Source organism: Eufriesea mexicana, unplaced genomic scaffold (assembly GCF_001483705.2).
Source record: "Eufriesea mexicana isolate 0111107269 unplaced genomic scaffold, ASM148370v2 scaffold1601, whole genome shotgun sequence".
NCBI classification, from domain to species: domain Eukaryota; kingdom Metazoa; phylum Arthropoda; class Insecta; order Hymenoptera; family Apidae; genus Eufriesea; species Eufriesea mexicana.
In genome coordinates, this window is record NW_016909695.1 from 236332 (window position 1) to 252817 (window position 16486).

The 16486-nt window shown below is 31.0% G+C and overlaps 1 protein-coding gene across 1 annotated transcript in view; it reads left to right on the forward strand.

The window, feature by feature from the left end:
- The first annotated feature begins 10689 nt into the window (after positions 1-10689).
- LOC108548387 (uncharacterized protein PFB0145c) overlaps positions 10690-16486 on the forward strand; it is a 104920-nt gene continuing 99123 nt past the window's right edge. The window contains exon 1 of the mRNA XM_017901301.1: positions 10690-10954. Coding sequence (XP_017756790.1) covers positions 10871-10954 — 84 coding nt within the window. The 5' untranslated portion in view covers positions 10690-10870. The remainder of the gene's footprint in view (positions 10955-16486) is intronic.

Here is a 16486-nt window from a genome sequence, read left to right on the forward strand (position 1 = left end):
ATCGTCGGAGTTGAGCCTATTAAAGGGAACGTCTGTCGTTCAACGGCCACTTCCGTGCGAAAGTTCGCGTCGTGCCATCATTCTTTCCGGTAAACAGATTATTCCTCCCCTGTTGCTGCTTCGAAGCGGCGTGCTACCGCCTGTAGGCCCGTGTACGCCGCCAATCATGTCCGTCCCGTACGATCATGCGAGATGACATTGATCGATCGTGGCTCCCTCCCGTGCTTTTCGACGCCTCGTTTGTACACGTACGTCTTATTTTCGAGGGATAAACAAATAACGAAAATTGTGGACGATTCATTACACGACAGGTTGGCCGCCCGATGTTGCTTGATTTGTTGCCGCTTGTAACCAAAGCGGTGTTCTCAGGCAGAATTTCCTGTTGGGACCGGAGATTTGTTTGGGAACCTCGTTGACCGGGATTGAAGAAAATTTAGTAATAATAGGATGGCGAAAACTTTTGGACAGGAGGAAATTTAATACGAGTTCCATTTTCTAATTGTTATACATTAGTAATATAATGCTTCTATTGTTGACATATTCACACGTTAGTGGGAACTATAAATGTGTTTGGATAATAATTTATCAGGTTTCTTTAGAAACACTTGTGACAATATAGCCCATACCCTTATATGCTAAAACTAAAAATAAATGTAATATAAATTTTAAATAATCTTGTATTTCAATAGAAGAATGAAGAATTTGTCAGATTCCTTTATAAATACTTGTGGTAAAATTGCGTGGTCCATATTCCTATATCCTAAAATCAAAAATAGATGTAAATATATAATTTTACATTTACGTTTAATAATCTCATATTCTTGCATTTATTTTCTACACCTACATTTAAGAATAATAATTATAATAATAATCCCGTATTTTGATTCCATGAGTCAGCAGAACCACTCAATTGAAGAATCTTTCAAAATCGTTGACTTTGAAAATCTGCCCGTTCCATTCAAATTTTCGCCATTGTCCTTTACCACAGACTGCGTGCTACCATGTGCAACGTCTTCATCCATGCTAGAGGAGCGCATCACTTTTCCGTTGCGCAAACAAACAGCGCATATAATCGGCTGCAATGGCCAACAGGCCTAAAGTATCACTAAGTACCGATCAACCTTATTAACGTCATCGAACGAGGTGGACAGTGATCGATTGCGCGGTGTACCCGTGCGTTGTTCGGTGGTCGCGTATGCATAATCATGTACCAGGCAACGGCGCATGCGCTTTCGATCGATCGATAAATTATGCAGCCTATTGCTCGTGTACGTAAATCATGCGCGCGCGTTGCACTACCCTTTGCTTTGTCGTTGTTTCTTCCTTCTCGTCTGCTTCTTTCTTTTCCTTCTTCTCCCTCCTCAACTCTCCTTCCTTCGTTTCCATTCGCTTCTTTTTCCTTCTGTTATTATCGTCTCCGATGTTTCCGCCTTTTCGTCTTTGTGTCGTCCAGCCTGAGACACATCCATGTGCGAGGAACGTATCCACATGATCGCCGTGACTCGCATTGTACTCACTACGTTTTCATTGTTCCGGTCGCACGGCCCAGGAATATCGACGGAGCTTAATGTCGATGACCAACCAGCCAATCGCCTGCTTATCTTAAAACAATGTAATTTTTAACAATAATACAAATCATATTAATATAATATTACGACACATACGCTACTGCTTGTAAATAATAACAAAAATAATCATTGCAGGTCCGTTTATACGTGATTTCCTTGCTAAGCTTTATCACGCTGAAAATATTCGAGTGTTTGACACGTTTGGAAGACGGTATACGCTTCAGTTGGAAAATGGACGTCAACCACGGGAGAAAGCCACGTTTTTAACGGCGTTACGCGCAATCAGACACTGACTCATCGACGTGTTTCATGCGAACGACGCGCGCATGCACACCGGCGAGCACAGCGCGTGCGCACCCTTCTACAAGGATGATTTGCGCAGCGCGTTCTGTATTCCGCTCGGTGTGCCTATTGAAATGCTATTGAAGTCGCGTTTTGATAATTGTAAAGAGATACAAAGGATTATGTGGAAGCCTCTTTCAGATGCGTTCGCTGCAGTCAGATTCGATTGTCTCGCGGTGTGAATTTCTGAGATATGGCACGTTGTTGTGGACGTGAGAGGTTAGGTTTCCTTTTTGACACTTCAATCGACAGAATATTGCACGTTGCTTTTAGATCATCATTATTTTTACACTTTCTCAGCAACTCACAATTGTACAATAAGAATTGTATATGCAAATACGAAAACACCAAAGGAATTTTTTAATTCTTTTAAGAATCAGATGTCGCTAAGGGTGGGCGAAGTAAGGTATTTGAAATTATTTCTTACGAAAATACTAAAGATGTTAACCTTGACTTTTTTTATTACAAGTGAAACAATTAGTCAATTGACGCGAAATAAAAGTTTTGATTACAAAATTAATTTAATAAAATAAATAAAAACAAATTAATAATTAATAAATCAAAAATCTTTCTAGAATTATTGATGTGGGGATACAATGGCTTTCTGTTTTTTTTCTCTTTAGATAGAAATTTTGTATTAATATTTTCTTATTCAAATATCTCTTACTAACATTAATAACATTTCCTTAAAGTATGCAGGTTTGGATGCAAGATGTACATAGTGAACATGTTAATCTAAAATACTAGTTTCTTTTGCAATGAAAAATTAATTTTAGGAAATAAGAATATTAACAATAACAATGTAATATAATATAATAATTATGATATATAATATATGTGTAATATATTATAGTATTATATGGATGAAATGAATAGTATCATAAATAGATTTTATTACCGTCTTATGCATTAAAGTTTATGTGCTAGAAACGTAAGAATTCCTTATTGATTAATATCGATTTTCTCATTAATATAAGGGAAGAAGTAAATCCAATATTGATGCCTAAGATAAAGTGAAGATAAATAGTGTAAACAGGTAGTTTTATCGATTGGTTAAATTGCAAAAAGGAAGTTGAGACTATATATCGATAGATAAACGAGAGGATTTCTTCGAATATAACAAAATCTCAATCTTCCGAGTATTGAAGATTAAATGTAGCTATCTAATAGTAATCAGACGTCTTGTCGAATTTATATACTGCGAATGTACTCATAAATATAAGTATATACTAATCATTAGGTGCTAAAATAAATAACCTTATTGAATAGGTTGTTAACACTTTACAGATTACATCTTCCCACAGTAATCATTTATATAATTTATAAAAATATATAAATACACAATTATATAAATACAGACAATTATAAACAAAATTTATATGAAAATGTTGGACGTTTCACTAAAAAGAAATTGTGAAATATTGAAAAAAAATTAATTTTTAATAATTTCTTTGATAAAATAATTAAATTAATTTTTATTCATTAACATCGTATATAAACAATAAAAAATTCTATAAATACTATTTTTACATGAAACTTTAACATCGAAAATACAACGGAATTGTACAACTTTTACGTAACAATGCAACTTTAGTATTATTTTTGACTTTTTAATTACTATTCCAAAAATAAAAAATCTTATGTTTTTATTCTTTATCTTCAATATTTTTTTAAATTTCGACGTAAATACTCAAAAGCTATAACTTCGAATCTCTCAGGTGATTGAAGCAGAATCGTAAAATAGAATCATTTTTATCGCTTGCGAATGTCCTATAAATGTAATACTTTTCGTTAAAGCGATTTCCCACGGATACAACGTTGTTATCCCTTTCAGCTGAAATCACTAATGGAAAGTATTTCACTGAAATACTTTTAGCTGGTTATCAAGGACAATCGTGTGGTCTTGTGGTTTTATCAAGTTCTTTCGAAAAACCACAGTTTCTCGTGACTGTATTCCTCAGGAAGTGGCGTAGACTTCCCCGTAACCACTTGTAATTTTCTATATATCGAATAAAGAAGTACCATAGTATCGTGAACCATCGTTTATTTTAATTAGAACATTATCCACGCTGAAAAGAAATTTCTCGGTTACGTGAATAGAGTGATAGATTTCTTTGGTTAACCTATAAGATCATTTTTATACTACGAACAACAGATAAAGATATGGAATTTATACATTAACTAACAAATATTTCTTTTTATTCCACTTTTCTCGTGATTCATCGATAAGAATTATTTTATATTCTCATAATTATGAACAATATCAGTTTCAGCAGTTTAAGCAGTTTTATTTGGTCCTAAAAAATAATATTTTTTGATTATGGGAAAATGTCGGAATTTTTCTGTAATTTTTTTTTGAAATCGGAACTTTAACGAAAAATAATAATGTACTATAAGTAACATATCGGAAATAAGCGTAATTACATACATAAAATAGAAATAAATATAATAGCACATTTCCCATGATATCATTAATAAATTCCAAAGATTAACACATGAACCATAAACGTGTTATTTGAAACGAAGCAATGCCGCAAAAGCTGGAGAAATTATGGAAACAAAACATCGTTAGTCTATCGTAATAAGCAGTTCCGATGAAATGCCTCCATAAAAATGTACCGGTGCAGACTTCAAAAATGGCTAATCAAGATAGTATACCGGCAATATAGCTTTATGGTTTCATCTATCGTAATGTTTACACCACGATTCCGCCCAAATAGAAACATGAAAACACCATTCAGAGAACACACGATCATTCTTGTATTATAAAATTCTTAAAACCTCGGTGTCCGTAGAGGAAACGATTTATTTGCTCGTTACGAATAACGAGCCCTTTATATCGTTTCTTTCGCAGAAACATGCAATTCCGTAACACAACGTGCCGCGTCAAGAACTGAAAAGCCTCGGGTCGTTATTATCCAGCCAGCGCTTGTGTTTATGCCCAATAACGATGGCAGTCATAGAAGTAGTTCGAGTCTATCGTTTCGATACGTCGCAACGATTTGATTTATTCTATGACGGTGGCGATCTTCCATAAAGAATATGAATGACGACGCGCGGCTACTGGGTCACGAAATTGTAGTACGTCGTATTCTAACACCAGGGGTCGGTAAACTACAGCCTGCGGGCCAAAGCTGGCCCGCCATCTGTTTTCACACTTTGAACTCTTTCGTGAAATAATATTTACAGTTTCAAAGTGAAGCGTAAGGGAGATAAACAATTGCAACTTTCTTGCAGGGAAAATTAAAAACTTTTAAAAAGTCCTGTAAAACCTTGGTTCGTTGTGTTATTATATGTTAATTTATTTCTATCTCCTTTTTTTTGTATAACTAATCAGTTATTAATACTATAAAGTATCGATAGAATACAGCTGTAACGTTGTCGTTATTGTCATTGTTTCAGACAATAAGTATATAAGTTGGAACAGAGAAAAATAAAAATACACAGACAAGGATTATATTAGTAAATCAGTGACGTAACTAATAAGTAAATGTAATTATACGATTATTTTTCTGTAATAATAAATGTCTATATAAAGACAAAACGTACTAATTGTGTAGGAGTCAAATCATACAATTATGCTTACTTCATGCGAAAGCAGTTATCTTTTAAATGTACGAAGATTAGTATTACAAATTACAGGTAATTGGTAGAATGTAGAAATAGTCTTAGTCATTATTTTACTTACCATTAAACATCTTGCAAATTGCATTATTGATTGTAATAGTAATAACTACTTTTTTAATAATATAAATTTAACCTCGACATCCTTTAAATTATCCTCATTTTTCTCCAATTAGATTCCTGTATCCATTCGAGTAGCGATTCGACCGATTCGACCCAACTGATCCAATTAAGCTAAATTATGTGCATCGATGTTTGCAGTTTCACGCGTTGAAAACGATGTAAGTGCATTCTGATAGGCGGGGACACAGATTCTTCCTGGAATGCGGTTAGGTTAGAACCGAATGTGGGAGAGTCATACCACAGAAAAAGAACGTGCGAGTAAGAAAGAGATCACAACTGGGAATGTCGACATTCGCGATGGAGCTATTGTCCCGCTGCGATCGAATTAAGCTGTTTCAGCTGCTGAAAAACTGATGGAACGAGATGATACGTAAAATATATTTCAATTGCGTTAGAGGCAAGAATAACGATGATAATCTTCCCCGAAGAGAGATTGAAGATAACATTATTGTAACTCAAAATCACATTGTGTTTCATACGTGCCTTCCTTTCGACATGTGATGATAAACTATGGAGCAATACCATTAGAAATAAGAATTATTAGTTATTTCAATAGAGTACTTTTCATTCTGCGTCATCTGTTTATTGATATTTCGAATTTTAGAGTGGATAATATTTACTTGTTACAACCTCTTTAATTTTCCAGCAAATATAGGTTAAGACTTGTACTATAGATACCAGTGTATACGCCATAGTCAGAAAGGCAGAAATAATATTTCTAATAATATGTATTATTTTTTCTTTATAATGATTTTCACGATACATTAATCTTTACCATCGCTTATTTTTGTATTATCCTTTGCTTTTCTTAACCATTAATCTATTATAATCATTTTTTTGCTAATTTTATGATTGTTGTTTCCTTTAGATGGAACAATTTTTTTTAAACGAGAATTATATATTCTAGGATGATTTTAGCTAAATATATCCCTTGAATAAATGAGTTTTTCATTACAGTTTCAATTTTTCAATCCAAATAAATACTACAATTTATTTATATTTAATACTTACAATAATCTATATAATTACATTACAATGAAACAAATAATGTACACAGCAAAATGAAATTATAGAATTGCTTATAGTTGCAATTATAAAAGTTTCGAGAATATTTAATTGTTTATAAAAATTTATATATAGACTTTTAACAACTTTTTTATCAATAAAAATTGGAAGATATAATCTGAATAATTTTAATTTATAAAATTTAAATTTTCTGTTATTTATTACTATTTCATTTGTCATCACGTATTTTACGTTGTAATAAAAAAATGTGAAAGGTCTTGAAAAACGTAGTGCTTTCAATGTTTTCATCAGTAGTGTATCTAAGAGATATGTTGGAATACAAATGGCCAAACGGTGTTCACATCTTTAAACCGTTATAACTCATATGTATTTTACTTTCCATTCGCATTTCAATCAAACAACGTCTATTAGGATCCACGTACTTTTAAGAGTGACTAAGCACGACTTAGACCACGACGATGCTTATTTATTTCGTTTCTAAAAAAGTTGTCTTGCTTGAATAATAACTTTCTCGAAAGATTTCATCACGATCATTGTAAATTTTATTCAAAATATTTTTCTACTTTTGAGTGCTTAACAATATAATAATACGTCGACAAAAATTTTAAGGGTAGATAGGGAACGGTAGAACGTTGTACTTTAATTGAATTATTTCTAGCAGTGTAATAGAATCACAATCTATAACCTATAACCTGTCAATACGCTAATATTATTAGTTGGCGAATTATCGCGCGAGAGGGCCAAGCGTTCCGAGCTAAATGTGTCAGCGAATGACATCTATGGAATCAAAGTATAACCAACATATTGTATTAAAACAGCGGATTCGGGTTCTTATTCTTTCGCTAAACAGTCGCAAGTCTTTATCGACCGATTACGTGTTACCCATTGGCTAAAAATAACAGTTTTAAGTAGTCAGCATCGATGAAAGATGTCGATATAGGACTTTTTCTTTAGCATCTCCTCAACGAAATCACTGTTGAGTACACATCGGATGAAGTTTTTCATCATTATTACCAGCCATAGGTGGGCTCACGCGCGGCTGCCTCTCAAAGGGTGCAATCATCCGTCGATTGATGGTAAAAAGTTACTTGACCTTCTGGAAAATACGTGATTACGTAATAGCCTGGAGGTTGTCTGGCTTGGCCGTTTTAATCGTGCGCTTCTGGTGTTTCGTTTAATGAAATAAACAAAACGTCATGTGATTGTACACACGTGTAGCTTAACGGCATAAATAGTACTTCTGTTGGCCGGAGGGCAGCGTTTCTACTGGTTTCTAATAAACGAGCAATATTAACATTTATACCCGAGCATCGTGGTTGCTTCCTTCTACACCGTGAGCGTGACTCATAACTGCCTATCTCGAAGGTTTTATAATGGTGCCACTACCATAATCTGTACACCCTCTGGGGAATGGCGTACACGATAGTGTGCACCAAGTATATCATTAAAGCACAAGATCACAGACACCGCGGAAAGTAGTTCGCGCCTGGTTCGCTGCGAACTATACAGGGTGTGAAGAAAAAATGGCGGCAAATTTTGAGGTTGCACAGTGTTCCGTTAAAGTAAGCAAAAAGTGTCCGGCCTGTTTGAACGCTGAAAGTAATATTTCGAGAGTTATGGGCCATAAACGTCGCAATTTGGCGGACTGATGAAGTATAGTTGCAGTGAGCTGAAGTGTTATTGATAAAAAGTATGGTGAAAGATTGGGTGGAAAGTGCTCGTTAGCCCATTTCAGAGTAGTCGGTATAACTGAAAGGGTGCATGATTCTGTATGGCTAAGGAGCAATAGTTGCATAGACGGAAATGAAGGCGCCATTAATGAAATAACTTACAAAATTTTTTTCCAATTTGCAGATCACTTTTGCTTTGAAGACGATGACAGAATGTTATTCATGGTTATATATAGCACGTGATATACGTATAGTATACCGACTGATGCATTGTACGATCTGAAAGAACGAATATAAAATTGTTACTCGATAACGAAGGAAGATGTACAAAGAAATAATTCACTATAAGTTACACAAAAAGTTTCTTGTAAGTTGAAATAATATTTTCCCATCGAACGTGTTTCGTAATATAAATTTAAAATAGGAATTACACTTAGTTTGTGATCATTACAAATTTTTGCTTATTTTGACGAACAGTTGCAGGTTCAATTTTTGGGCTCACTTTTCTTTCTACCACCCGGTATACACGATGTGTACACACGTGCACACGTGCTTAAATATGTAGAAAGAGTATCTTCACGATTGGTCCACCGGCGACAGCCTGTAGTTTACACGTAAAACAAATTCAATGGACACTAAATTGCCCGTTGATACTTATTGCCACATTTATACGTCTCGTGATTACCAGGCTCCGCGAGTTTTGCCACGTTTTACGCTTTCAAGGTATATTCTATTCGTACACGATTGTTCACGGTGCGTTTAGCTACTCTGTATTTCGCCATGGGATAGCTTTGCTTTCCTTTAAAACCTTGTTTCTATTCTACATGACTTTGTATCCTTTAATCTGGATTTTTCATCTCGGTAATTATAATTATTATTTCTTTCCAGCTGATACGTTTACGTTTCGATTATCTTCCTTTGTGTGTTTTTCCATGCTTCACCCTTTCACGGTGTATTTTGCTTGTACGCAGCCTCTTCATGGTGTGTTAAATCGCATTTTGTTTTTACATACCGCTCCTTTTATTTTCTTCAACGTGTTATTTTCGTGTTCAGCCCAACGTGTTATTCACTTTCATTCCTTTTTTCTTGTTAATCTCCATTATATTCGTCTCCTTTTAGAATTTTGTTTTTTATTTTCAATAGAATTTTAAGTCGTCATACTCTCAGACGTGTATAACTGGAAGGGGGAAGAAAGTAATTAGCGAGGAAATTGTTCAGATTTTTGTAATAATAAAGTAAAGATGTTAAAATCTTGAAAATAGAAGACATATTAAATTTTTTATTAGCATTTCTGTGATATTTTATAGTTTATATATTATGCGTTTTTTATTGTGTTATATTATAACATTTTCTATGTTACAAAATATTATATACATACTTTTGGATATTAGTATAATGAAATAATTAATAAAAAGAAAATATCATGAAAATAATTACAATTACGTAATAACTATTACCAGTGCTTTGTGTTTTAATATATCTTTAATTAAATACAATTTAAATCAAATATATAATTGTTATATCCATATTTTTCTTATTTAGAAACTTTATAAATAATAATACGTTGGTTATGGTAGAAATCGGATACTCCGAAACGACTATTTACTCTAATAAATACGAACTTGACGTAATATTTCTGCTTTTAGGTCAAAGGTATATTAGGAAATAACCTACATCTACTATCAGCTTATGTTACGACTTCTTTCGTACAAACAATTGTATACATATGTACATATACAATAAGTACGTAAAAAACATGAAAGGTTTCCATAAGTATTGTATAAATAACTAAAAATTGAATAAATATCGGAACTAATAAATCATTCAATGTAGCATCAATAATAACATTATTTTCGTTATTATAACCTTAATTATTTTATAAAAAGTGAACTACATATGGCTGTAAGAAATATTCAATTACATGGAAATAGCATTCGAGCTTCCACTCTATTAAATAATGGCATTCGAGTTTCCACTCTATTAAATAATATATCCTAACCGTATTAAAAATCTGCTTGCAAAAATTAATTCAGATCGTGTAGACCTATTATACATAAAACGAATCATGTTAATTCGCAAAGATGTCAGTTTCAAATAAATTTTGTTTGCACATACAGAATTACAATATAAATATTTTCATAGAAAACAGTCAAGGGTTGCTCATTTGACGACTCGAGTGGTGCGCAAGGGGTGGGGGTGGTGGCAGTCTAGTGGGAGATTCGCGAGTGCCACCGGCTCAGTATCGTTCGACCATTGGTCAGGTGTGTGTCGCGGATCGTATAACGTAAGTGTATCCCGTCGGTGAACTCGTTACTAAAAACGTGAAATTATAGAAACCGCGTTGAAACGAATTAACGAAATTTTCGTCGGATCGGGAATACGATAAAGAAAACGTGTATTCGTTCGGTGACAGCAGGAGTGTCAAACGCTTTTTCATTCGGGTTTCCACGCGATGTTTATGGTTTCCCGGCACTCTGATATTCGATCCAAAGGTGACCAGTGAAACATCGTAGCCGCATGATCGTGTCGACGATATTCTCGAGCGTGACGGGTTTCCATCGGCGACATTCGAACGACGCCGGACGAAATGCCGAGCTGACGGTGAGTAGAGTATACTTTTTCAAATTCCGCGTTGAAGTTCGTTGCGGGTTGCGGCCATATCAAATCGCGCGGTCCGCGGTCAACTTCACGCTGCTGGCACGTTGACAGGTGGTCCTTGCTATTACGTGCAGCGTGCGCAGTTACATTAGGATCTTCTTCTTCGCTTTTTAAGAAGCAGATTTCACTTATCGCGAATAGTGTATAGGGAATCGGTGAAGTAATAATTTAAAGCAATAAAGTAATAAAGAGTATGAAGTAATAATTTAAATGTATTGCACACGAAGATTATGGGTTATAAAATGGATTTGTTATTTGATTGATATATCGCGTTTTAATTGGATACGAGATACGAAGTGACTTGAGAGTGCGAACAATATTATTCGATGCGTTAATCGAAGGATATTATAAAGTTCACGAATGTAGGGTATTACGTATATATGTGACATGTGATAATAGAAGTATGTCATTCGCGATGCATGTGATATTATAAATTTTGTCTGACAAACGGAAATAGTCCGGCAGACGAATTGAAGTTTCTTTTTTGAAGTATAGATGGCTTTTCGGTGGATGAACAGTGCGTGTTACGTGTCCATTTTCGTTATTAAGCACACGGATAAGTTTAAGTTCAAGGAGTAAATGGAACGCGATCGAAACCGGTTAACGAGCTGTCGAGACGCGTTCGAGACACGGGAAGAAGCGATTCCGACAGATTTAATGCTCCTGTTATTTTTATTCGCGTTTTAAGAGATGTTGATAACGAGTCATAAGTGAACTTTCGAGTTATAGGTTAATCTATTTTACGTCATAGTATCGGAGAAATCTCAATGCTATTATTCTTGTCCTAGCAATATTGAAATATACAAGGAAAAATAACGATAAGTGGTCGATAAATTATTCTATCATATCCTACCGAATAAATCGGATAACCTTCGTTTCTACAATCTGCTTCGTAATTCTGATTTGAAATTCAATTATGAATTTAATGGTATAATTTTATGGTACATTGTTGATTGTGGACCTGTATTTATACAAAATGGGCAGTTTGTGTTTGTACTGTAAGTTTTATTGATATTGAATTTTAAGTACGTCAATTCCTAAGATGAAAAGATACACACATTCTCATTAAATTTTATTGTTATTTACCATTTGAGTGGATTTAAATTGAGTCTTAGTTTAAACGAATATTTTCAATTAAATTAATGAAATTAATAAAATTAAGTAAATTAAATTAATTAAATTAGTAGAATAAAAATGAAATAAAATTATTTTCTCCATATTAAAGAAGGACTATAGTATTCAAAATTAAAAATAGACTGCATTTTGAGGAATGTGAATCATAATTTTCTTACATTTTTCAAAATTTCTGTATCTACATTATCTTTTAATTAAATTATAGTAAAAGATTTCCATTATTGAAAGCTATAGTAAATTGAATTATAGTGAAAGATGTTAGTCGTTTAAAATTATATTAAATTTAAATTAATTTTACTAAATAATAAATTATACTAAAAAATATGTATCAATTTAAAAGAGAAATTTAACTTTCATTATAAAATTTCATTGCTCAAATTATTTCTATTATAACTAGTAAGCTAAATCTAATTCATTTTTATTCTCAAAATTTCCCCAAAATTTTGATTATTTCTAAGTATTCTATATAACAACATTTTGTTAATACAAAAATACTTTCTTTCTCTATATTTTTCCTTTTTTAATATTTTTATATATTACAAATTTTAATAAATAAATTATACCAAATAAATTTGTATTAATTTAAAAGAGAAATTTAACTTTCATTACAAAATTTCATTGTTCAAATTATTTTTATTATAACTAGTAAGCTAAATCGAATCCATTTTTATTTTCAAAATTTCCAAAAAATTGGGATTATTTCAAAATATTCTATATAACAAAATTTTGATAATACAACAATAGTTTCTTTTTCTATATATTTTCCTTTTTTAATACCTTTATATATTATAAACTTTAGAAAATTTCCACTGCAAAATTCAAATTTGTAGATTTTTTACTTTTTTTATTTTTTTTTTTTGTAAACCTTCGTTTCTACAATCTGCTTCGTAATTCTGATTTGAAATTCAATTATGAATTTAATGGTATAATTTTATGGTACATTGTTGATTGTGGACCTGTATTTATACAAAATGGGCAGTTTGTGTTTGTACTGTAAGTTTTATTGATATTGAATTTTAAGTACGTCAATTCCTAAGATGAAAAGATACACACATTCTCATTAAATTTTATTGTTATTTACCATTTGAGTGGATTTAAATTGAGTCTTAGTTTAAACGAATATTTTCAATTAAATTAATGAAATTAATAAAATTAAGTAAATTAAATTAATTAAATTAGTAGAATAAAAATGAAATAAAATTATTTTCTCCATAGTAAAGAAGGACTATAGTATTCAAAATTAAAAATAGACTGCATTTTGAGGAATGTGAATCATAATTTTCTTACATTTTTCAAAATTTCTGTATCTACATTATCTTTTAATTAAATTATAGTAAAAGATTTCCATTATTGAAAGCTATAGTAAATTGAATTATAGTGAAAGATGTTAGTCGTTTAAAATTATATTAAATTTAAATTAATTTTACTAAATAATAAATTATACTAAAAAATATGTATCAATTTAAAAGAGAAATTTAACTTTCATTATAAAATTTCATTGCTCAAATTATTTCTATTATAACTAGTAAGCTAAATCTAATTCATTTTTATTCTCAAAATTTCCCCAAAATTTTGATTATTTCTAAGTATTCTATATAACAACATTTTGTTAATACAAAAATACTTTCTTTCTCTATATTTTTCCTTTTTTAATATTTTTATATATTACAAATTTTAATAAATAAATTATACCAAATAAATTTGTATTAATTTAAAAGAGAAATTTAACTTTCATTATAAAATTTCATTGTTCAAATTATTTTTATTATAACTAGTAAGCTAAATCGAATCCATTTTTATTTTCAAAATTTCCAAAAAATTGGGATTATTTCAAAATATTCTATATAACAAAATTTTGATAATACAACAATAGTTTCTTTTTCTATATATTTTCCTTTTTTAATACCTTTATATATTATAAACTTTAGAAAATTTCCACTGCAAAATTCAAATTTGTAGATTTTTTACTTTTTTTATTTTTTTTTTTTGTGCCATACAGTCCGCATTGGAAGACCCAAAAGAGTAAGATAACATTCTTTGGTATTGAATTACAAATTCCATTATTTGCACGTGACCTGCAATTGTGAGAAAACCGTATTTTCACGTGACTAGGTTGAAGCATGTTGGAAGAAGAATGTTCGATATTGCTTGGAGCGATATTGCTGAAACATATTCTCTCTGCGTTGAACTTCGGAAAAATCTAGTTTCGAGAAATCGAAGTTTCATTGGCAAGGAAGTTGCCACATGATGGAATTTTGTAACAATGAAAATGCTCCAATGTTCCTTCTCACTTGAGAATTTTTGTAATAATACGTAACGCTGAACTATTTTCTGAAAATAATTTGAATTTTTGTCCAAGTGTTTCTGATTTTTCTTATGAAAGATGTTACTTTCGATTAGTAGATAATAATTTGTATTTTTATCTAAGTAATTCTTATTTTCTTTATGAAAGATGTTACTTTCGATTTTTAGATAATAATTTGTATTTTTATCTAAGTAATCCTAATTTTTTTGATAAAAGATGTTATTTTCGATTAGTAGATAATAATTTGAATTTTTATCTGAGTAATCCTGACTTTTTTTTTTATGAAATATGTTACTTTTGATTTTTAGATAATAATTTGAATTTTTATCTGAGTAACCCTGATCTTTCTTATGAAAGATATTATTTTTCATTTCTTTTTTTTATATTTTTAAGAGAGGGAAGAGAGTTATTTTTTAAATTCTTTATTGTTGATTAGTTTTAACATTTTATTTTATCTATCATTTTCTATTATCTAATACTATTTATCTATTTTATAATATAATTGTTCTTCACGCACAGAGGAAAGATAATTTACAATAGATAATTAACAAAATTTATTATTTAAAATTATTATTATTTACATTTATTAATTTATTATTATTATTTAATGTTATTAATATACAAAAGATAATTAACTGCAAATGTGCAAATAATAATTAGTTTTATATACTTTTATACATTAAAAGTATAAAATATATATTTTTATCGTTGCAAAAATTATACCTCCGTATGATTTTTATACAAATTGCCGTAAACGTGTATATAGATAAATACTACTTACAATTAGATCAATTAAAAAGCAATACTCTTTTTCTAAGTCTCTCGAAAATTCTATCATCAGGTAATATGTAATACATATTATAAACACTCTAAAATTCCGTTTAAAATTCGTTTCAGTGAAAAAAAAAATATATATCTTTTTTTAATCTCCAATCCCTTTTAATTTTTCATCAACTATAGCCATTGAATTGAAATGTATTTGCGTTTCTGATAGGAGATTCAGATAAAATAAAATCTGATCCTGTTTCCTCACAAAGAACTTACGCAATTCGTAACGGTCCCGGCATACTTATAGATATAAGATTGCAGAATATGTAACGAAAATTTCAAACGGAAGCATAATAAGCGATAAGAGTACTTGGAAATGATAAAAAAAATAGCAGCTTTGCGAAGTTCGCCTTTAATTAATGAAAATGAATTCGAACGAACTAGAACAGAACAGCTGAATTACCGCTGCTTCGTATCACGTTTAATAGTGCCATAAATAGTATTCGTTACATCGCTATGAATTAAAGAGTGGCAGCCAATTACCGCAATTTATCACGCATCCAGGCAGTATTTAGTACGGATTACAATTTCACTATGAACATTCCTCCGTGATAAGTCAATGCAGCGTGAGGAAAGATTGAGAAGCTGAATTATTGAAATATGATAAATATCATTCGTTATATAATATTTCAATTTCAATTTTCCTTTTTCCCTTGCATTCTTCCCTTGTTTTTATTTTCCTCGCATATGAAGGAAAGTGATGCTGTATGAAAAAGGAATAAGCCAGAATTATGGAATAAAATTTTCTCCATGCAGGGTTTGGTTTTTGAAATAATGTTCTTGGGATATTTTATGATACGGACACGCACTTTGTACGTGTATAATTTATATGGACATATCTCGAAGAATATGCTAATAGATAGATACGTATGTATCTCAAGGCTTACGATTAGTTAGGTATTTGTCTGTGTATTCAGAATTTTCTTTTTACCGAAGCTTGTTGTTCGAATATAAATTTAGAGCTCGTTGGATATTTATTTTTATTTAATTCTACATATATAGTGATATTAATATAAATCATTTATATTATAAATAGATAATTATAATTTTATATATATATTATTACAAAGTATATATTAATTGTTGCTATTTATAGATGTAATAATTGATAATATACGTATGTGTATATAATATAAATATAATATATAATAATATAGAACATGAGTATAATTTAATTACTCGTACATAAAGTATATGTACAAAATAAT